Source organism: Poromitra crassiceps (assembly GCF_964638095.1).
Source record: "Poromitra crassiceps genome assembly, chromosome: 12".
Lineage (NCBI taxonomy): Eukaryota > Metazoa > Chordata > Actinopteri > Beryciformes > Melamphaidae > Poromitra > Poromitra crassiceps.
Genome location: NC_139632.1, coordinates 35,335,390 through 35,359,320, shown reverse-complemented (window position 1 = coordinate 35,359,320; position 23,931 = coordinate 35,335,390). Strand labels below are relative to the sequence as shown.

The 23,931-nt window shown below is 46.2% G+C and overlaps 1 protein-coding gene across 1 annotated transcript in view; it reads left to right on the top strand.

Annotated features, from left to right (window-relative positions):
• Nucleotides 1-12,790: 12,790 nt before the first annotated feature.
• LOC310786192 (disks large homolog 4-like) overlaps nucleotides 12,791-23,931 on the top strand; it is a 175,953-nt gene continuing 164,812 nt past the window's right edge. Inside the window, exons 1-3 of the mRNA XM_083647365.1 lie at nucleotides 12,791-12,822; nucleotides 16,588-16,758; nucleotides 22,457-23,528. Of these exons, the coding sequence (XP_083503491.1) occupies nucleotides 12,804-12,822; nucleotides 16,588-16,758; nucleotides 22,457-23,528 (1,262 nt within the window). The 5' untranslated portion in view covers nucleotides 12,791-12,803. The remainder of the gene's footprint in view (nucleotides 12,823-16,587; nucleotides 16,759-22,456; nucleotides 23,529-23,931) is intronic.

Below are 23,931 nucleotides of genomic sequence, written 5' to 3'. Positions count from 1 at the left end.
TCCACCGCTGCTCAGGTGTAATCATGACGTTATTCCGGACAGGCTCAAATAAATACGCACGACCATCGAATTCAAATGCATCGTCCATAATCTCGAAATCAGATATTATCAGCGGTATTTAGCATGCTAGGCTACAGATTGACTGCTCTGAGTGCTGAACTCTGCCCTGCAGTCCCACATCCGGGTCATGTCAAAGGGTCGTTTCAAAGCACTTCCGGGGGACTTGCACGGTCTGTGTTTTGATCTGTCATTAGCGTAGCATGCTAACTTGATATTTATCTGTTTTTGAGAATATAGACGATTCATTTGAATTCGAAGGCCGCGGGTATTTATTTGAGTCGGTCCGGAAATAACATCATATGGATTACAAGGAACAGGGGAAACAGGAGTTGCTATCAATGTGATGGAGAGCAGAGCCAGGGTGAACCAACATAAATAACGCTAGATCATTCATTTTCTTATTGTCTCTATATGATATAATGCCGCTGCGTGTCAGACAATAAGCTATAATAATGAAAACAAGCATCTCACATCCCCAGTTTTCCTCGTTTTCAGGTCGCAGTTCAAAACAAATTATTGTTCAGTGCATGGGAATCAAACCGGACTCATCAGGGTGACTTAAAAATCATATTTAAAGCTGGAAATAAAGTCCAGGTTGTAAAAAACTGAATTCTCCTTTAAGACTCTTGATGCGATTCTCCGTGGATGTGCGCATACAGAAAAAATTAAAAGAATCAATCTGTAGTTGGAACAGCCACCCTCGAGCAGAACAGCCGTTCACTTCCGTGTCCAGAATGACGCGTTTTGTGTCATTCTGACACGGAAGTGCCTGGAATAACCTGCAGAGCTCTCAGCGCAGGAGAAGATGAAGCTAACAAGCTACAGGCTGCCCATCTGCATATATTACCGACATTATAACGATACAAAGCGTGTTGAAAATGGACAAAGCCTTCTTTTTAAATCAGTTTGTTGGGTGTAGCACACGGCTCAGTCTCCTTGTTCTTCACTGCTCTGCTTTGAAGACAGAGGCCATATTTCTATACCCAGGAGAGCATAAGGCCTCATGGCCTCCTGTGTATGGAAATGGAAATCTTCAGACTGTCTGCCTTGTGTACATCTATAGAGCTACAGCATTCTAGAGCTGCACTCCCCTTAGGGCCTGCAATGGCTCTCAAGGTTTCTGATGATTATTGTTGATAAAAATGTGTTCTTAATTCTATGAGCATACAGGGACAATTTCTCCAAATGGAAGATTTTTCTAAAAAAAAAAGATAAAAAATATGCCACTGAAAATATGCCACTGACTTTTTTCTGTATAAAGAAAAAAACACACTTTTCCTAGTCCGTCACTGCTACCCGTGTTCCGTTTGAGAAAACTGTGTTTGCTTGCACAGCTGTGCTGACTTGAACGAGCTAAAGCAATATTTTGTGAGGTTCTGTCCATGGAAGGTTTCGGGCAGAACCAAATTTGTGCTGCAGTGCCATCTAGTGAGCAAGTCATGCTATTGTTTACACACACACAAGCGCGCGCGAACCCTCCCCCCCCCCTCTCCCCTCCCCATACAGGCAAATACGCACACACATAGAATCACAGTTGTGCCGACACACACTCAACCTCCAGCCACTCCACCTTTGCAACACCAGTGCATAGAAAAGCCCTCGCTATTTTCTAATCATCTGAGCATTATTATCGAGCGATTCACATTCACACACTGTAAAATGATTCATATTATTCCCATGATTTGTGCCATATTTTTGAAGTTGTGACATCCTACTTTCTAGTGTTGTCGCGACATTGTCAATGTCAACGTTCCCAGCTATTTTGAGTTGTGCAATAAGGTCACAGCATGCTCTCATATCACGTTTGTCCGTCAGTCGCCTCCTAGTGGCTCTCTAGACCTTCTAGAAGTCTCTGCTTTACGTCTCTAGAAGACTGTGTATTATATACCACTGAGTTGCAGTGAGACAGATGTTATATAGTTGGTGCCATATTGACCCCGCCCCTCTCTAGGTGTATTTACCCAAACCCAAACCCAAACCATCAGAGGTTTTAAAACTCTTTGTGGCACAGATGTGATCTTCTCACAGCGCGAGGGGGGCAGCCAGCAGCGCGGCTTCATGTCCCCTCAGCTGGCTGGCCTGGGTTCAAATCCCCCGTGTCAGCAAGCATCCGCCCTGCCACAGTGCCCTTGAGCGAGACTGACCCTGACCTCTGACCTCTCTCTAAAGGGAGGAAAGAGAAGGGAGAATTTCCCTACAGGGATCTATCAAATGTCCCACATTATGTCTGTCTAAACCAGTGGTTCTCAAAGTGGGGTCCGGGGACCCTCAGGGGTCCTTGAGGGGGTTGCAGGTGGTCCCCAGCAAAAGGGCGATAATTTATTTTCACTATGATTTCATCCATAGTAACACAATGACAGAATGTATGGCTATTTTGGTCATGAGTTTCATCTGTAATAAAACGTCTAAAAGCAAAAACCCTATCAGATCGGGACCCTGGGACAAAGTCTTATCAAATGGGGGTCCGTTGTCTAATTTGTGTCAGTTTAGGCGTCCTTGAAACAGTTTGAGAACTACTGGTCAAACCATACGGATTTCTTTTTCTTCCCTCTTTAGACAATCAGGAGAATATCTGATCTGTGCCACAAAGGCTTTGGCTAAAAGTATGGTTACGTGCGGTGAACCGCGGTTCTATGAGTGGAGAGACTATCTCTCCACTCTTGTTTTCAACAAGTATGAGAAGGAATCATATATACACTTATATACATGTGAGATACTTGTTGTCTCCTTTGGTCTGCTTAGCATCTGTGGGCTAACCAGAGCCGCCACTTTGCTCATAGCTTTGGCCTTTGAGTCTTGCGAGGGCTTGACCGGGTTTGGTATGTCTATAGAGATCCGCAGGCATGTTTTTTTGTAGGCTAACCCAGAAATCAGTGCGCTTCGGGTTCCCACCCCTCTGCGTTTTTTGCATGGGCTTTTGGTTAGCTGCCTGAAATGAGGTCTGCACAAAGGCGAACTCCGTGTTTGGCAAGATAATCTTCACAATTGAGTATCACTTTTATGACTGATGCGATTTTTTTAAATCTCGATTTTCAAAAAACGCTTAAAAAGTCATAAAAATGGTGCTCATTTGTGATGATCTTGCTGAACACAAAGTTCGCTGTTTCATAGACTTTTGTTAACCACATACCATGACTTTGATACGAGGGACCCGGAAGCGCTAACATCCAGGTCGTAGGCTAAGTACCCTGCGGGACTCTATAGTGTGTACAGTTGTACAGTACATGGTCACGTTTATCACAGAGCTTGGTGTACTGGACTGCACACCGTCTCCTCAAGGCGTGTCTTAAAGAGGCTTCCCATACTTGTTGAAAACAAGAGTGGAGAGATACGTCTCCAAAACGATAGAGAACGTGAGGTTACCACGGTTCCCCGAGTGGAGAGACTATCTCTCCAGCTTCCAGGCTGCTCGGAGCCACGGTTCCATCAAAACTATCAGTGGTTTCACACCTCCACAGGTGAGGCCTGGGGCGTAACCATTCAGGCCTGGAGTCTGTAAAAGAAGCAGAGATAGTCTCCAACATGATAGTGTTGATAACTTGTCATTTCAGTGCAATGTTTTACAAGCCCAGGACATGTAAAGTGACACTTCTGGACAGTCAGAGAAATTGATTTTGCTGCTGAATGGTCAAATTCAGATGTGGATGTAGTTCGTGTTGCATGGTGATTGAAATTTGATGTTATGGAGAGCGGGGGAAAAGTCATGTGGACTCCGATGTAAAGATGTGACCCCACCACACAAGATGTAAATAACGGGTCTTTTCTGGCCAAAGGTGGGAGGCACAGTAGTGATGTCTCATCCAATCCAAACCTTGACGATCGGACGTCAAAAGTTGCACTGAAGTGACAAAGTGAACTGAGCCAAAAGTTTCATTTTCTGTCTGTGTAAATGTGACACGTGTCACCCAAGACGTTGGCATGACAGTGAGTTGTGTTCTGTTCTGTGTAACATCTGATGTTTCATCCAGAGCAAAACAACCTTCTCCACTGTCCTGTTTTTGCTTTTACTTGCCGTGACAAGTGTCACCCTGTGGCCATTTTGCCTCAGCCCTCCCTAATAAGCATTAGTTCTTTCAACTAGAAATTACTTTGGAGCATCCCTCAATGCTGGCTCGCCTGCTGAACTGGCAGCGCTCATTTCTACCGTGCCTCGTTGGTTTGCCCCTCGAGGTCTCACCAACTTCGCGGGCTCGCAGACGCAGCTCGGCCGCTGCGCTGCCTCGCCCGCTCAACTGGCATGCTCTTCGCGCATGCGCAGATGCGCCGCCCGCCCTATTATAATAGTAGGATAGAGTGCCAAAGTCACACCCCCTTCAGGGTTTGGCATACGAACCGGGGGATTTCGTCCGCCATTCTTTTTTTCGTAGACATTTCGTAAAATGCTTATAATAGTTTATCTCGAGAACCGTTCATCTGATCGACTTCAACCTTTGGGAGTGCACTGCCAGGAACCCGATGGAGTGTGGTGCCCCATTTCGGAACACGCGCATAGTCGTAGCGCCACTTACCGGCAGCACAAAAAGTGGCTTATCTTGAGAACTGTTCATCCGGTCGACGTCAAACTTGGCGGGTGCGCTGCTGGGGATCCGACAGAGTGCCGTGCCGTATTTCTGCATGAGTTTGCTCACACCAAAAAAAGTGTGCCCATGGCGCATCGTCTTCAGAGTCCCCACCATAGAAATTAGCATGTGAACCACACTAAATTCTAGTTTTTATAAGCATTTTATGAAATGTTTATGGAAAAAAGAATGGCGGAGGAAAGCCCTTGGTTTGTATGCACTCTATAGGGGATACACAATGGCATAGGTTGAATCACCCCATAGCCTCGTGGTTGAGAGACCCTGGGCTAGCTTAACCACAGATACCCACCCCAACCCTATTTAGAGTTTGAAATATCAAAGATATTGTGACAAGAACAGAGACAAAGGTTTGATAATATAATTATTTTTTACTAAATGTTTCAGGTAATTCTTTCTAAATATATTGATATACCTTAGCTTTGCTCAAAAATTGTGATATTTTATAAGGACACTTATAACAAAGTTATGGATCAAAGTACGCACAGTACGACTTGGAGACCTACACATGTACTATCCAAAACTGTATAAAATGTATTTCTACTGTAATTGTGAATTTGTGTTATACAAATATATATTATATATATATGTATATGACTATACAGTCATTTTCTATGTGTTTAAACTACATAAGGACTCGGAGCTGAACAAATGCTGAGGACGGTGTCATTGTACATACTGTGAATGAAATCCGATTGAAAATGACTCATATTGATTGTGAATGTACTCATGCTTTCTGCAGTACCTACACCTACCCAACTTGAATGCTGCTTCTTCTGTTGTGTGACAAAAGTACTTTGACCTCCGAAGAGAGAACCGCTGTTGAGTTATAAGTTGGACAGATTTTAGTGATGATTTAACAAAACTATTTATTTATTTATTTATTTGCACATGCGAGTTGAAATCCTTCCAGTTTTAAGTTGAGTATTAATGCGGAGACATGTAATTGCCGAAGTATATATAATATATATCATGTGTTTAGAATGCATTTTGCAGACGCTATCTGTACATACTATTTAAGATACAGTTTTTACAAAAAAATAATATATGTATAAAATTGAAAAAATGCTGTGCAGCGATTATACTGGAGCCATTTTGGGCTTTGGGACGTACCATTTTTCAGTATATAAGAGGTGTTTTGAATAATGTACTAAAGTCTATTGTACAATAATAAAAATGTCACTATTGGTAATCTGTGTGTCTTCAGTGAGGGGGTTAGTCTCTCTGTGCTTTCTGTCTCTCGTTCTATCAGTCTCTGTGGTTCTCTCCATCTCTATGTAGATGGAAAGGAAAAAAATCAAAAGCAAGGATGGGAGAAGGTGACTAAGCAAGGTGGAGATCAGGTCTAGCACGTTCCCTGCCTTGTGAGTCGGAGGGGGACTTTGGAACACGCCAGCATTTTGGGAGATTCGCCTATTTGCCATTTTCCCGTAAGACGAGAAGATAGGGCTTAAGGACATAGAAGATAGGGCTTAAGGAGATAGATTGCAGTATCTCCGGTTGGATGTTGAAGTCACCCAGAAGAATGAGTGGAGAGCCATCCTCAGGAAAGAGGGGGAGGAAGGCATCCATCTCATCGAGGAAGTCACCAAGCTGGCCAGGGGGGGGGCAGTAGATTAGCACAATGTTAAGCTTGATAGGTACACAGAGTGCGGGGGCACGGTGGCTCAGTGGTAGAGCTGTCGCCTCACAGTCAGAAGGTCCTGAGTTCGATTCTCGACTGGGACACTGTGGGCGCTGTGGTTGTGTTCCCCCCCATATCTTCATTGCCTACTGCCCAGGTGGGTTATCTCGTCATAAGGGCCTTTCTCTCTGTGTGGAGTTTGCATGTTCTCCCCGTGCTCCCCCAGGGGGTTCCTCCGTATATAACCCCCCCACTAAAAACATGCAGATCAGATCGTCATCGTCATCCGACCAGTGACGACCACTGGTGAAAGTGGGCCGGAACCGTCCGGTGCGCAGTTCCGGTAAGACTTTTGGTGCCTGAACGCCGTTGGGGGAAGACATGCAGCTCCCTGTCAATCAAAATCCGATTGCTGCAGAGTGCAGTCGATCCATAATTTCCAACAAGGAAATGCATGGCTGACGTTATGTCATTACTAATAAACAACAGTCTCTCTCATAAATTACTTCTAAATTGTTCCGTGTTTTAGACCTGGCTGTCAGTGGTTTTTAATCCATGCTGTGTAGGCTGATTTGCGCTTCCAGCACGCAGCTCCTGAATGCCGCTGCTGCTGCTGCACTGGGCTGTGTCAAGTCTAGTCTCGCTTGCGGCTTGCCTCCGCTCCGCCAACAATAAAGTTCCCCCAGGATTGCACGAGTGTAGTTCCCAAGCAAGCAAGCAGAAACGGTAATATTTCCAACCACTGAGAGGCAGCGATGTGCCGCAAGGCATGGGTTTACTTTGTGGCAATTGTGGGGCGAGTAACAGCAGGCTGGAGGAGGCGCAGTGAAATCGAGTGATACACACACAGTGAAGTGCCAGCACGCTGCGTGATTTCTAACCCCACATAGGATAAGCAATAACCACGCCCTGTGGCGCCGGGATTGGCCAGGAGCAACACTGGAGGGCACGCAGCCCAGCGATTTCATGAACCAACTGAATAGCTCTTGAGAACGGACAGCGATTTAACGCGATTTAACAGGCGTGTTAATGTGAAATGGATGGCGGTAGGCAACTCTTGTCCAATCAAATTACTCGGCCGGAACTAACTTATAAAGGTGCGTTTGATTTATTGTTCCCGGACATTTTGCGACCAAATGCACCTACTTTATTAATGCAATTTGCACCGGGCAGCGGGCAAGGATGGATAATAAACGAGCCCAACATGTTTGCCATTGTTTTCAGAACAAAAAGAGCAGAAACATGCAACGAACAATAACTCAAATGTTTAAGAGGAAGGAGAGAGATAAAGAAGCAGATAATGTGGCTAAAGTTAGAAGAAGAGAGCAAATTGAGGGCCAGACGGGGGAGGCAGAGCCTCTGCAAAATGAAAACCCACCCAGATGCAAACACAGGTGATTATGCTAATTTAGACCAGAGAATGGACATGAAGTTAGCTTACTAGCAAACTAGACAGTGGCTTACTCAGAACACAGTCTGTGTGCATACAGTACAACATTTGTATGTATCCTACACATTGTAGGATACATTTTGAGATATTTTATTTTACTAATAATCTGTTCATTAATTTATCTGCCCACTGTTCTGACAATTCAAAGACAGAGACTGTATGACTGTTGATGAATTTAGTTGTAAATGTTATTCTAATTTAATTAAAACAGTTGAGGGCCAGAGGGAGGAAGAGGAGACTCAACAAGAAACAGCAGGTCCCTCCTCAGAAGAAAGAACAGGCGATGGGGGTGGGAGGAGAACAATATGAAACGATGAAGGTTGGGGTAGTAACCTATAGTTCCTGCAAGAAATTCAAACCACTTTCACCCCTGGTGACGACAACATCCGAAGTTGGTCCCCGGGCGCTGTACGAGAAAGCGACCACTGCTCCTGGCCTGCCCCCCGGAGGAAAGGACATGCCTGGATGGGTTAAATGCAGAGGACACTTTTCACCGGCCACCGTCAGCATGAGTGTGTTGTGGCCGCATGCATGTGTTGTGGTGTTCGTGTGACAATAAAAGACGGGCTTGTCATGTTACGAGAGTTTTTTTTACGAGAGAGAGAGACAGGATAGATCACATCACTCTCCAGTAGACCTGTTGATCTGTGGATTAAAACAGGCAAGAGGTCAGTTGGTCATCTCAGCAGATGCTCCGTTTGTCTCCCTGTCAATCAGTCTTACTGGCTGAATCTCTTTCATCCTTCTATCCATCTCTCCTGGACACTCATCTTGACCTGAGAGCTGAGGATCACATAGGGACAGCTGGCTTTGTCCAGGGACCTAGAAATACAGAGATGGGTCAAAGAGGAAAACCAATCGACGGTGTTTTAGTAATTATGACTATTTTGATAAGTATCATGGAATTGGAAAAAAACGTCGATTTTGCACATGGCACAGGCAAAACTGCATCCATCATTGATTGATGACAAATGGGGACATTTGCAGTACAGTATATTGAGCTGGAGCTCGTTCATTTTGTGCACAAACCTGTCTGCCCTCCCTGACTACTGCTAAGGCTCACTAGACACGTCTAAACATATCTGTTTTTATCATCAATACACTGGGATTAAATGAGAATGACATGAGAATTAGTCTTCAGTTCCTGACTCGTTAAGAATCGATCCTAACTCTGTTTTTTTTCTTTTGTTATGCCTCCGCCAGTGATAGCCAGGCGTTAGCTGCAGGCATTATGGTTTTGGCTTGTCTGTCCGTACGTCTCTCCGTTAACGCAATATCTGAGAAACGCCTTGATGGAGTTTCTTCCAATTTGGCTCAAACGTCAACTTGGACTCAAGCATGAACTGATTCGATTTTGGGCATCAAAGTTCAAGGTCACTGACCTCACGAACACCATTTCCAGGCTCATGAATGGAATATCAGGAATGCCTTGATGAAATTTATTCTAATTTGGCTCAAATGTCAACTTGGACTCACTCAAGGATAAACTGATTAGATTTTGGTGGTCAAAGGTCAAGGTCACTGTGACCTCACAAATGCCGTTTTCAAGGTTGTTAACGCAATATCTCAGTAACGCCTTGAAGGAATTTCTTTGAATTTGAATCAAACGTCCACTTGGACTCAAGGGTGAACTGATTAGATTTTGGTGGTCAAAGGTCAAGGTCAAAAACAGTGATTAACCACCTTTTAGTATCAAGCCAAGGTACTTTATATAAACATAGAATCAGTGTTGGGGAAACTACTTTAAAATAGTTTACCAAACTACTAGGCTAGCTACATCACAATGAGAAGTTAATATAGTTAAATATCTATACTCTCAAAAAAACATAGCGGTAGCTTGTCAAATTAAAACTACTTTCAGAAAGTAGTTCAACAACATCCAAACTACATCAGGGGAAATGATCACAATCTGAGTCTGGAATAATCTCATTGTTACATGGAGGTCCAACTCTGAGTGAGTGAGGATTCCATCACAGACATCTTGGTGGCAAAAGTGTTGTGGCATTGTGCCATATTTTATGCGCCCCCCCCCCAAAAAAACAACAACAACAACAACTGTGAATATGTTTGTAATTAACGACCCAAACTATGACCTAAAGTAGTTAAATACTGAAAAAGCTACTGAGATTTGAATGTAGTGAAACTACCACCCACCTACTGCAAATTATAGTTCATAATGTCTTTTCAGGACAAAAGAACATGAATTAAAACATGTGAAAAAGCGTTTTGCCTGCATCACTGCTCGTGTTGTGTTGTGGTTATCTTAAACACACACACACACACACACACACACACCCTGCCGGCCTGGTACCATGCCTCAGAGAGCAAGCTGCTGAGTGACCGTGCTGCAGGGGACAATCAACAATGGGTACCACGCACACACACACACACACACACACACACACACACACACACACACACACACACACACACACGTGCGGTGTGCGCACAGACACACACACATACAGAAGCAGAGTCATGTCCTTTTGTTGTCATCCCTCTCTCCCTCCCTCCCTCTCTCTGTCTCTCATATCTCTCCCTCTCTCTCTGTCTCTCATATCTCCCCCCTCTTCCTCTGTCTCTCATACCTCTCTGTCTCTCATACCTCTCCCTCTCTCTCTGTCTCTCATACCTCTCCCTCTCTCTCTGTCTCTCATACTTCCCCCCTCTCTCTCTCTCTCCCTCCCTCTTTCTCTCCTCTCCCCCGCTCTCTCTCTCTCTCGGTTTCACACACAGGCTTCGTCACAAATGATACTTCTGTGCACTGAGCAACCAGCCCACAGACACAAGTATGCATACATTCTCCCCCCCTGACTTGCACATAATGCTGGCGTCTGTGTGTGTGTGTGAGTGAGTGAGTGAGCGTAGGCTATATGTGGTCGAGATAGAGAGAGAGTTTATATGGCCACCAAATCTGTCAATATGCTATTCTCTGTTCACCAGATCAATAACAATACAGAGATCAAGTCCATGACCCGCATTCAACTGTCGGCTGTGTGGTGTGTGTGTGTGTGTGTCTGGTGTGTGTGTGTGTGTGTCTGGTGTGTGGTATGTGTGTGTGTGGTGTGTGTGTGTGTGTGTGTGGGCAGACAGACATGTGGTGGTCAGTGAACTGATCAAGTGTCAGTAGAGTAGTGTGTAGCTCCTCTCTCTCTCTCTTCCCTAACAGTGATGACAGAGACCCACCATCCCTCCACACACACACACACACACACACACACACGCACACACACACACACACAGTACATGATGTGAAATATAGAACTGAGGTGGGTTCTGCACAAACGTATTTCCACTTGTTGCTTTGGACATTTTGTTTCTTAACTGTAACTGACAGCCCACATGTTTGCTGAGTCTGAGACCGAGCTAAATCAACACAGCATTGCAAAATGTCCAAACCTCCACCGATGGGAAAATAAACCAGCTTTTCGCAATATATGTGAAAAGTAAGTTGACTTTCTTGAGATAGAAGGTAGGTTTGAGTAGGTTGGGCGGGTTTACAGAGTCGCATGTTTCCATAGACCTGCTTGCTTGGGTGGTTTTTTGTGCCTTTTGGCGGTTTTTGAAAAGCCTTTCGGCTGGAAATCAGCTGTATCTGGCAACGCTGCCTGACTGCATGGTCAGGTTTGAATCTGTAACATTCCAAGTGGATTCCCACACAGTGTTGCTGTTCCTCATTGTGGTTAGCCTGAGTGTGTGTGTGTGTGTGTGTGTGTGTGTGTGTGTGTGTGTGTGTGTGTGTGTGTGTGTGTGTGTGTGTGTGTGTGCGTGCGTGCGTGTGTGTGTGTGTGTGTGTGTGTGTGTGTGTGTGTGGAGGGCACCATACTGTAAACATTACACACCTTCCAGCTCCTGTGTGTTACTGTACGTGGATCAAACCAACAACCTTCTGGCAAATCTGTAGACTCTTGTATCCCAGTATATATATAGTAGCTCAATAAGGGGTGTGTGTGTGTGTGTGTGTGTGTGTGTGTGTGCGTGTGCGTGCGTGCGTGCGTGCGTGCGTGTGTGTGTGTGTGTGTGTGTGTGTGTGTGTGTGTGTGTGTGTGCTGGACACATGAATACAGTATCAGGTAATGAGTCTCTGTCAGCTCACATCTCTTCTCTCATATTAAGGTTGAGTGGTTTGGATGTATCCAGTGGAGACTCAGACAGCTCGGAATAGACCAGGCTTTCATCCACTGAACACAATATACTGCTTAACATGACAAAACACCTGCTACACACACACACACACACACACACACACACACACACACACACACACACACACACACACACACACACACACACACACACACACACACACACACACACACACACACACACACACAAGCTGCTTAGCCCCTCAAACCTGCTTTGGTCTCTGTGTGTGTGTGTGTGTGTGTGTGTGTGTGTGTGTGTGTGTGTGTGTGTGTGTGTGTGTGTGTGTGTGTGTGTGTGTGTGTGTGTGTGTGTGCGTGCGTGCGTGTGTGTGTGTGTGTGTGTGTGTGTGCGCGCGTGTGCGTGTGCTTCTCAGGTGCTTGAGTGTGTGTCTCACAGGACTGGTTGACAGAACCGGTCTAACAGCGTTTTGAGCAGAATGAAGAAATAGACAGAGAACTAGTTTCAGAGAGAGAGAGAGAGAGAGAGAGAGAGAGAGAGAGAGAGAGAGAGAGAGAGAGAGAGTTACAGTAAACAACAATAGAGACAGAGGGAGGGAGAGGGGAAGTGAGATAGAGAGTTACAGTAAACAACAATAGAGAGAGAGGGAGAGAGAGAGAGAGAGGGAGGGAGAGAGAGAGGGAGAGAGAGAGAGAGAGAGAGGGAGGGAGAGAGAGAGAGAGAGAGGCAGAGAGAGCTGTGGGTAAAGTCCATGCTGTCACTGACGCTTCCTCTGTTTGAAGTTTGCAGCTTTTCAAACATCAAGTTTGTGTTTGCCGACTGACAGCCTGAAGAGGAGCGACACACACACAGCTCGCCTACTGACACACACACACACACACACAGCCTACTGTAGGTTAGCAGGTTAGCTGTCTGTGTGTGTGAGGCTGTCTGTCACTCCCCACACAGACGGTCTGTGACGGCGACACGGACAGACCTGTCTGTCACCATGCCTGTACGACAGAAAGGTAAGCAACAGTTTTGACTTTCTTTCTCGTGCTGCTGTCTTTCTCTGGGTCTCTCATCGCGTATCGTTTGTTTATAACGTTAAAGACACCGAAGTAAACATGTTTTGACTACATTGAGAGTAACGCTATAGCTCTGTGTTGATGGTGCTGATGGGACCCCTGATAACGTTACGTTACGTTAGCTCCAATTTGGAGTAGGCTAATCCAAAACTCAATTAATAAAACGTCTTTAGAATGGTACGATTTAATGCTGAATTCAATATTGGCAAATCTACACGCCTCAGAACATGACTGAAGATATTTTACGAATTGTTTGATCTGATCTGGTAAATTGTGCACAGGCTACAGGTGACCACCACGATTCATAAAAAACTTATTTTACAACAGCTAGTTAACTAACGTGTTTACAGTACAGTGACATTACGTGGAAGAGGAACAACGGGTGCATCCGTTTAAGCATTGAGTTTACTGTCTGTCTGTTGTAGCCTATGCACGCCGAGTGGCTTTGTTTCGGAAAGGTCTTAGGTGGTTTTGTACCAGGTGTGCTTCTACCCAAATCACCAAAATAGGCAGTTTTTTGAATGAAGTTTTGGGGGCACCTTCTTCCCAGTTTCCTTCCCTTCTTTGCAGTGATGCTGCCTGCCAGCTTCACCAGCTGCTCAGTCTAAACAGCTGATGAAACTAGCTCCGAACTAGTTGTACCCTGGTTCTACACCAGAGGTTCTCAACTTGGGGTCCGGGGACCTGCAGGGGTCCTCCAGACGGTTCCAGGGGGTCCCCAGCAAATTGATGAATTGTCAAATTTCACCTTTACTTCATTTACAAGAAGAGTTTGATCATAAATGAGTGTCAGTGTCATCTCTCTCTGCTTAAACATGCATGATATATTAGACAAAATCATATCTGACAATAGATAGATGTTCAGATTTGGGTCTGAGAGACAACATCAAAATCATCCATGGCTCTAATGTGGACTAGATAAGGGGTCCTTCATAGAGAGAGCCAAAGTGGAACGTCACTTCCTGCTTTAGCACTGTACCAGAGATTTTCATCCGCCATTTATTTTCCCATAGACGTTTCATAAAATGCTTATAAAAATAGTTTTACTTGTTCAAACCAAACGGTTCAGATATATTTAGAAACATATATTTAGATGTAGGCTTACTGTAGGCCAGGGGTGTCAAACTCATGTTAGTCCACAGGCCACATGCGACCCAATTTGGTGTCAAGTGGGCCAGACAATGAAAATCAATAATCAATAATAACCTATACATTTCAAAACCAATTTTTTTTTTCATTTATCTTAGTGTAAAGAATTACAGGTACAACCCTACAACACATAGGGTTATCTCAGATACCATCAAGCACATTATCTGCTGTCTGTACTGTGCATTACAATCAGGGGTGTAGTGGAGGGTAAACGCAAGTAAACACAATTTGCCCACCCCTTTGAAATGAGGCAGATGGTTTACTCACCTATTTTCAGATCAACTGTATCAATCAATGAGCTGAATGAGGGCAGACAAGGTGGGTCAACTACTCACCTTGGATAGTTTACCCACCTCTGTATTTATCACTACACCCCTGATTACAATTGATGGCAACTGTGCAATTCTCTATAGTCAAGCAAAGGTAATGAAAATAGCAGACCATTTAGTGATTAATACAGATAACATGAATAGGCGACTTCATATTTAACTTGCTCCTGAAACCTGCTACCTCTTAGCCTTCACAAGTGCATCACATTGGATTGAAGGACTTCTCAGTGCAATTTTCACACTTTGCAAAGTCATCCTTTGGGCCGCATTGGACCCTTTGGGGGGCCGGATCTGGCCCCCGGGCCGCATGTTTGACACCCCTGCTGTAGGCCATGCCAGGTCTTGTCTGAAGAGATGTAGGCTTACTGTATAGGGCTGTCAATCTTCCTCTATAATCAACATCAATTTTCATTGGCTTTATTATTTTAATATTCGATTTTTAATTAATTTTTAATTCATAAAGCTTAGTAAAGTTTGATATTGGATTTTGAATGTTGGTTTGTCAATATTGTCCTGGGCCAATATAACAGAGGGTAAGTTTATGATTCTAGCTTCAGCGGTGGCAGGTAGATGGTAAAACCTGGACTGGAGCTTGTCTCACCCTGCCTGAAGTAGCTGCTAACCCAGCTACAGGAAAGCAGCAGGGCTGTGAACCTTTTATAAACCGTCTAAACTCACTGGTAGCGAGGACACTCAACAACAATAAAAACTCAGGTGCAAGCAAGGCAAAACAACTGATTAGAAGAGAGAACAAGCCAGCATGCTGAATGTCCTTTTCAGAATCAGAATCAGAAAGACTTTAATGATCCCCGCCGGGGGAAATTGGGACAAGTTACAGTTGCTCGTTCACATAACACACATAGCATAAAATAAAATACACAGTAGTAATGCGATAGTAAAATAAGCAGAATAAGAAGAAAGAACACAACATAGCATGGAATAAACAGTATAAACAGTATAAACAGTAAACAGTATTAAATGTGATAGGAGCAAAATAGTGGAGTACGTCTAAGTAAGCAAATACGTATAGTAATTATACCTTACGTGCCAATTGTCTTTATTGCACACTGAACTTATATTATTCGGCTTGCCCCATACGTTACACGTGGCTCAGCCAGGTACTTTTTCCAGTTAGCCTATCTTTATTGCACACTGAACTTATATTATTCGGCTTGCCCTATTTCAAGTTTAATCAGTCATCTGTTCTCTCTTCTAACCTTTTATAAACCACCTCTCACTTTTGGCTCATTTCCACCACATAACAGCACATTACAGCTCTACTCGACCTGGTCTTACTCAGCTCTACTTGATATAGTCAAGTCAAGTCAAGTCCATTTGTATAGCACATTTCATACACAGAGGCAATTCAAAGTGCTTCACATAAAATGGTTGACAGGAAAAGAAAAGAAGAGAATAAATGGAAATTTAAAAGCATCACAACAAAACCTTAAAAAAGAGTATAAAAAGTGCATTAAGCAACAGGCGCAGCAGTTGCAAAAAGAGCAAAAAACTTATAGAGGACTCATTGGGTTTGCATAGTAGCTGTCAGCAGTTAAAAGCGACGGTAAACATAAAAGTGTTTAGTCTATTTTTAAAAGTAAGTAAGGTTGGGGCAGATCTGAGGTCTTCAGGCAATTTGTTCCAGCTAGCAGAAGCATAGTGGGTAAATGCAGCCTTCCCATGATTTGATTTGATCCTAGGGACAGTTAATAAGCTGGACCCTGTTATAGATATAGACTCTGTTTCCATAGCAAGTTTACTCGCCTCCGCCCACACCTGGTCGTCATAGCGACTGCATATATGTCCTCCGCGGACAGATACTTTTAAACTGGTTATTAAATACTGGTGCCTATAAATGACCTACAGTGTACATGGGCAAATGTGACAATCGGCCAGGAGAATGGATATCACTTTGTTGTGTTACTCAAACTCACATGCATGCGCTGCACGGGGGACGGGAGTACACCCAAGTCAATTAAAACTTAGTCACTTCACTCATTTATTTAACCAGGCAAGTCAATTAAAAGCAAAGTCTTATGATGGCCTGGCAAGAGGCAAAATTGGGGCAAAGAACAAAAAACACCATACACAACCTCACCTTCTTGCTTGCTGTTATATTCTGTCGTTACTGTGTCATATGCAACTGTAATTGTTGATTGCATTGTATGGTATTGTATTGTATTGTATTGTATTGTATTGTATTGTATTGTATTGTGTTTGTGTGCAGATGCACAGCGGGCTCTGGGGCTGCTCCAGCAGTACCGGGCCAAACTGGACCAGACGGAGCAGAAGCAGACCGGCTCCAAACCGGGCCGAGGAGAGGAGGACCGCCAGCTGCAGCAGTCCCTGGACAGAGTCATCACTGTCTTCCAGAGCCAACTCTTCAATGCTCTGCTGGGTAAGAAGATCTGTCTGTCTGTCTGTCTGTCTGTCTGGCTGTCTGGCTGTCTGCCTGTCTGTCTGTCTCTCTGTCTGTCTGTCTGTCTGTCTGTCTCTGTCTGTCTCTGTCTGTCTGTCTGTCTCTCTGTCTGTCTGTCTGCCTGTCTGTCTGTCTATCTGTCTATCTGTCTATCTGTCTGTCTGTCTGTCTGTCTGTCTGTATGTGTCTGTCTGTCTGTCTGTCTGTCTGTCTGTCTGTCTGCCTGTCTGCCTGTGTCTGTCTGTCTGTCTGTCTGTCTGTCTGTCTGTCTGTCTGTCTGTCTATCTGTTTGTCTGTCTGTCTGTCTGTCTGTCTGTCTGTCTGTCTGTATGTGTCTGTCTCTCTGCCTGTCTGCCTGTGTCTGTCTGTCTGTCTGCCTGTCTGCCTGTGTCTGTCTGTATGTATCTCTGTCTGTCTGTCTGTCTGTCTGCTTGCCTGTCTTTTTTGGGGGGGAGAATAGCGTGATCCTGCCATGCACTATGTCCTGCGAAACTCCTCCCTGTCAGGTGAAAAGAAGTGGCTGGTGACTGCACATGTATCAGAGGAAGCATGTGGGGAAAATGTGGGGAAAGGTGAAAAAAAGGCTGCTAAGGCCCAGTTACACCTGATGTTAATGATGTTGGTGCTGTTGCTCACAGTGTGAAGGTGGGGGAGGCCAGTTACACCTGGTGTTAATGATGTTGGTGCTGTTGCTCGCAGTGTGAAGGTGGGGGAGGCCAGTTACACCTGGTGTTAATGATGTTGGTGCTGTTGCTCGCAGTGTGAAGGTGGGGGAGGCCAGTTACACCTGGTGTTAATGATGTTGGTGCTGTTGCTCACAGTGTGAAGGTGGGGGAGGCCAGTTACACCTGGTGTTAATGATGTTGGTGCTGTTGCTCACAGTGTGAAGGTGGGGGAGGCCAGTTACACCTGGTGTTAATGATGTTGGTGCTGTTGCTCACAGTGTGAAGGTGGGGGAGGTCAGTTACACCTGGTGTTAATGATGTTGGTGCCATTGCTCACAGTGTGAAGGTGGGGGAGGCCAGTTACACCTGGTGTTAATGATGTTGGTGCTGTTGCTCACAGTGTGAAGGTGGGGGAGGCCAGTTACACCTGGTGTTAATGATGTTGGTACTGTTGCTCACAGTGTGAAGGTGGGGGAGGTCAGTTACACCTGGTGTTAATGATGTTGGTGCTGTTGCTCACAGTGTGAAGGTGGGGGAGGCCAGTTACACCTGGTGTTAATGATGTTGGTGCTGTTGCTCACAGTGTGAAGGTGGGGGAGGCCAGTTACACCTGGTGTTAATGATGTTGGTGCTGTTGCTCACAGTGTGAAGGTGGGGGAGGCCAGTTACACCTGGTGTTAATGATGTTGGTGCTGTTGCTCACAGTGTGAAGGTGGGGGAGGTCAGTTACACCTGGTGTTAATGATGTTGGTGCTGTTGCTCACAGTGTGAAGGTGGGGGAGGCCAGTTACACCTGGTGTTAATGATGTTGGTGCTGTTGCTCACAGTGTGAAGGTGGGGGAGGCCAGTTACACCTGGTGTTAATGATGTTGGTGCTGTTGCTCACAGTGTGAAGGTGGGGGAGGTCAGTTACACCTGGTGTTAATGATGTTGGTGCTGTTGCTCGCAGTGTGAAGGTGGGGGAGGCCAGTTACACCTGGTGTTAATGATGTTGGTGCTGTTGCTCGCAGTGTGAAGGTGGGGGAGGCCAGTTACACCTGGTGTTAATGATGTTGGTGCTGTTGCTCACAGTGTGAAGGTGGGGGAGGCCAGTTACACCTGGTGTTAATGATGTTGGTGCTGTTGCTCACAGTGTGAAGGTGGGGGAGGTCAGTTACACCTGGTGTTAATGATGTTGGTGCTGTTGCTCACAGTGTGAAGGTGGGGGAGGTCAGTTACACCTGGTGTTAATGATGTTGGTGCTGTTGCTCACAGTGTGAAGGTGGGGGAGGTCAGTTACACCTGGTGTTAATGATGTTGGTGCTGTTGCTCACAGTGTGAAGGTGGGGGAGGTCAGTTACACCTGGTGTTAATGATGTTGGTGCTGTTGCTCACAGTGTGAAGGTGGGGGAGGCCAGTTACACCTGGTGTTAATGATGTTGGTGCTGTTGCTCACAGTGTGAAGGTGGGGGAGGCCAGTTACACCTGGTGTTAATGATGTTGGTGCTGTTGCTCACAGTGTGAAGGTGGGGGAGGCCAGTTACACCTGGTGTTAATGATGTTGGTGCTGTTGCTCACAGTGTGAAGGTGGGGGAGGCCAGTTACACCTGGTGTTAATGATGTTGGTGCTGTTGCTCACAGTGTGAAGGTGGGGGAGGCCAGTTACACCTGGTGTTAATGATGTTGGTGCTGTTGCTCACAGTGTGAAGGTGGGGGAGGCCAGTTACACCTGGTGTTAATGATGTTGGTGCTGTTGCTCGCAGTGTGAAGGTGGGGGAGGCCAGTTACACCTGGTGTTAATGATGTTGGTGCTGTTGCTCACAGTGTGAAGGTGGGGGAGGTCAGTTACACCTGGTGTTAATGATGTTGGTGCTGTTGCTCACAGTGTGAAGGTGGGGGAGGCCAGTTACACCTGGTGTTAATGATGTTGGTGCTGTTGCTCACAGGGTGAAGGTGGGGGAGGCCAGTTACACCTGGTGTTAATGATGTTGGTGCTGTTGCTCACAGTGTGAAGGTGGGGGAGGCCAGTTACACCTGGTGTTAATGATGTTGGTGCTGTTGCTCACAGGGTGAAGGTGGGGGAGGCCAGTTACACCTGGTGTTAATGATGTTGGTGCTGTTGCTCACAGTGTGAAGGTGGGGGAGGTCAGTTACACCTGGTGTTAATGATGTTGGTGCTGTTGCTCACAGTGTGAAGGTGGGGGAGGCCAGTTACACCTGGTGTTAATGATGTTGGTGCTGTTGCTCACAGTGTGAAGGTGGGGGAGGCCAGTTACACCTGGTGTTAATGATGTTGGTGCTGTTGCTCACAGGGTGAAGGTGGGGGAGGCCAGTTACACCTGGTGTTAATGATGTTGGTGCTGTTGCTCACAGTGTGAAGGTGGGGGAGGTCAGTTACACCTGGTGTTAATGATGTTGGTGCTGTTGCTCACAGTGTGAAGGTGGGGGAGGCATTTGAAGGTCTTGCAGGAGGCCACATTTTAAACCACCATGTTATTAATTATATTGAACACAATCAATCATCATGATGGAAGAAACTAGGAAAATAAGACTGAAAATAAGTGGAAGTCTGTGTCCAACTACCGTACTTAGTTCTGCTTTTTATTGTCGTTTATGGGATGTCGAGCAGCCGTGTGTGTGTGTGTGTGTGTGTGCGTGTGCGTGTGTGTGTGTGAAGGTAAACAGGTTTTTAGTTCCTGGTTCCACCTGCTTATGTGCCACGCCCACACTTTTCGATCTTTAGGCTCCTTACACCGTTTTGAGTGTGTGTGTGTGTGTGTGCGTGTGTGTAACTTTTATGACACACACACACACACACACACACACACACACACACAACTTGAAATTGTGTTTGTTTGTCTCTTAAATTTAGTCCATTTGTTGTTTTGTGTTGTGTGTGTGTGTGTGATAAACAGTGCTTTATGCATAAATTTACCTATCAATTAGTGAGTGCTCCTGTAGCAGGGGCATGTGTGTGTGTGCGTGTGTGTGTGTGTGTGTCTGTGTGTGTGTGCGTGTGTGTGTGTGCGTGCGTGTGTGTGTTACTGTTTCTTTTGCTTCCTCTTTTCCTCTCTTCCTGTGGTTGAAGCCGGCTGAACTTGTTTCAGCTCCAAATTAGGATTTCTTCAAATTTCCCAAGAATTTAGCTGTGATTCATCTGACGACACGTCAGTTTCCCAAACGTTTTCATGTCAAGGACCTGTGGGTAGACTGGATTATACCACTGGTTTATACTTTAAGGACCTGTGGGTAGACCGGATTATACCACTGATTTATACTTTAAGGACCTGTGGGTAGACCGGATTATACCACTGATTTATACTTTAAGGACCTGTGGGTAGACCGGATTATACCACTGATTTATACTTTAAGGACCTGTGGGTAGACCGGATTATACCACTGGTTTATACTTTAAGGACCTGTGGCTAGACCGGATTATACCACTGGTTTATACTTTAAGGACCTGTGGGTAGACCGGATTATACCACTGGTTTATACTTAAAGGACCTGTGGCTAGACACAATTATACCACTGGTTTATACTTTAAGGACCTGTGGGTAGACTGGATTATACCACTGGTTTATACTTTAAGGACCTGTGAGTAGACCGGATTATACCACTGGTTTATACTTTAAGGACCTGTGGGTAGACAGGATTATACCACTGGTTTATACTTTAAGGACCTGTGGGTAGACAGGATTATACCACTGGTTTATACTTTAAGGACCTGTGGGTAGACAGGATTATACCACTGGTTTATACTTTAAGGACCTGTGGGTAGACAGACATTATACCACCCTCTTATGCTTTATGGTTTTATTATTTATGATTAACTGTCTCTGTCAGTGGGAGGGTCAAGTGAAGCCACTGAGGTGCGCTTGAGCAAGGCCCTTAACCCCAACCGCTCCAGTGGAGCTGCTCAGTGGCCAGCAGATCAGACTGTGGTTGTACTGGTCAGCTTCCAGGTGTGAATGTGTGTGTGAATGTGAACAGGGCACTCCTGAAAAAGAGTGAGAGCCCTGTTGTACAGTATATGAAGGTAAAAAAAAAAAGCATAATGTTGCTGCGTATAAAAGTGTATATATATATGGTATATGGTATAAAGTGCCAATTGGAAATTGTAATTGGAAATTGTACAGAACTATGGGAGCAATGACCACATGCTGCCACTAGAGGGCACCAGCAGACCAGCTGGGATGCTGGACCATTTTTAGGGAACAGAGAGCGCAATAGAATAGAATAGCATAGAATAGAATATATGAAAGTAGAATACAGTAGAAATCATACCATAGAATAGAACAGAGTAGAATAGATGAAAGTAGAGTAGAACAGAACAGAGTCAAGTAGGGGGAGGAGAAGAGAAGAGAATAGAATAGAAATATGAAAAGAAAATATATATGATTGATTGGTTGAAGACAGGATGTTGCATTGGGCAAGTGAAAGAGAAAGACAGGACTCAATGCAGTGGGGATGACCTTACACATAAACACACACACACACACACACACACACACACACACACACACACACACACACACACACACACACACACACACACACACACACACACACACACACACACACACAGGTTTGTAGAGGTGATCGTTTGTTATTCTGCTCCTGCCTCAGCCCCGTCACCGTGCTGAGTCAGCTGTTTGGCTTTAGAGGTTCAGGAGAAAGAGAGGGAGAGGGGAGAGAGAGAGGGAGAGAGGGAGGTAGAGAGAGAGGGAGAGGTAGAGAGAGGGGAGAGAGAGGGAGAGAGATATAGGAGAGAGAGGGGGAGAGAAAGAGATGGAGAGAGACTGCTGTGTTTCCTTTGGTCACTTTTTCAATGAACTGAAAAAGATGACAGAAGTTTCTTAGGACCATACAATTATAGATTAAATACTCCATTCATTCATTTATTCATTCATCCACCCATCATGTCTCTAATCTCCTCCTCCTCCTCCTCCTCCTCCTCCTCCTCCTCCTCCTCCTCCTCCTCCTCCTCCTCCTCCTCCTCCTCCCCCTCCTCCTCCTCCTCCTCCTCCCAGACATCCAGGAGTACTATGAGTTGACGCTCCTGGAGGGCAGCCAGCTTTCTGTGGAGGAGCCTTACGGTCCAGGGGAGCTCCCTGCCCGTGGCCCAGCAGCAGAGCTCTCAGCCCAGCCACAGCCAGCTGTCGGCCGCCTTAGCCCCCAGGCCTCTGGAGGACCGGTCCAGCCCAAGTCCCCCACCCCTCCTATCCTGCCTGGATCCCTCAGTGCTCAGGCCCCTACCCCCACAACAACACCATCTAATACACCTCAGTCGCCGCCGGACAAAGTGAAGTACCGCGCCCCTCTTGCCCCCGGCCAACCAGGAGCCTCTAACTGGTCCACAGAGGGGACTTCCAAGCCCTCCTCCGCCTCCACCCCCACAACAAACGGAATATCATCGAACGGGCTGGGGCCGCGCGTCGCTTCCACCGCCCCTGATGCCTCTCCGGGAGCCTCTTCTGCCTCCCTCAACCTGAGGACCGTGTCAGCCCTCGTCTCCAGCACCGTCCAAGGCCTCGTGTGCCCAACCAGTCCAGACAAAGCCTCCCCTGCCAGCCCCCCTCCCAGCACCAGAGCCTCCCCTGCCAGCCCCCCTCCCAGCACCAGAGCCTCCCCTGCCAGCCCCCCTCCCACCAGCACCAGAGCCTCCCCTGCCAGCCCCCCTCCCACCAGCACCAAAGCCTCCCCTGCCAGCCCTCCTCCCAGCACCAGAGCCTCCCCTGCCAGCCCCCCTCCCACCAGCACCAGAGCCTCCCCTGCCAGCCCCCCTCCCACCAGCACCAGAGCCTCCCCTGCCAGCCCCCCTCCCACCAGCACCAGAGCCTCCCCTGCCAGCCCCCCTGCCACCAGCACCAAAGCCTCCCCTGCCAGCCCCCCTCCCAGCACCAGAGCCTCCCCTGCCAGCCCCCCTCCCAGCACCAGAGCCTCCCCTGCCAGCCCCCCTCCCAGCACCGACAGCTCCAGGACTCACACCTCCAGCCAGGACCCAGGCCTCAGTCCAGCGAGCCCCAACGCAGGGAAATTGACCTTGGGCAGCCGTAGCCCCACAGGAGGCCTGGGGCCGCCGCCCAAAGCCCCTCACCTGAGGTACGTGCGTCCCACAAGGCACTGTGCTCAGCCCATGTCTGATGGGTACATAACAAACTAGACTTGAAGTCAGGGGTGTCAAACTCATTTGACTTCTTCATGGGTCACACGATGTGAGCCAATGTGGTCTCAATTGGGCCAGACAAAGAAATTCAATGCATAATAACGTAGAAATAACAACACCTCAAAATGTCCCAGTTTCTTCTAGTATAACAAATTGCAGGTACATTTTCAGAACATAGGGTTATCTCAGCTACCATAGGCCTATCAAACAAATGATCAAATCCACCGCCTGCAACTGTGCATGACAACTGATGGCAAAAGGGTAGCCTACTGAAAATAGTTGACCATTTAGTGATGAATACAGAAAACATGAATACGCTACTTAATTTAACGAAACCAG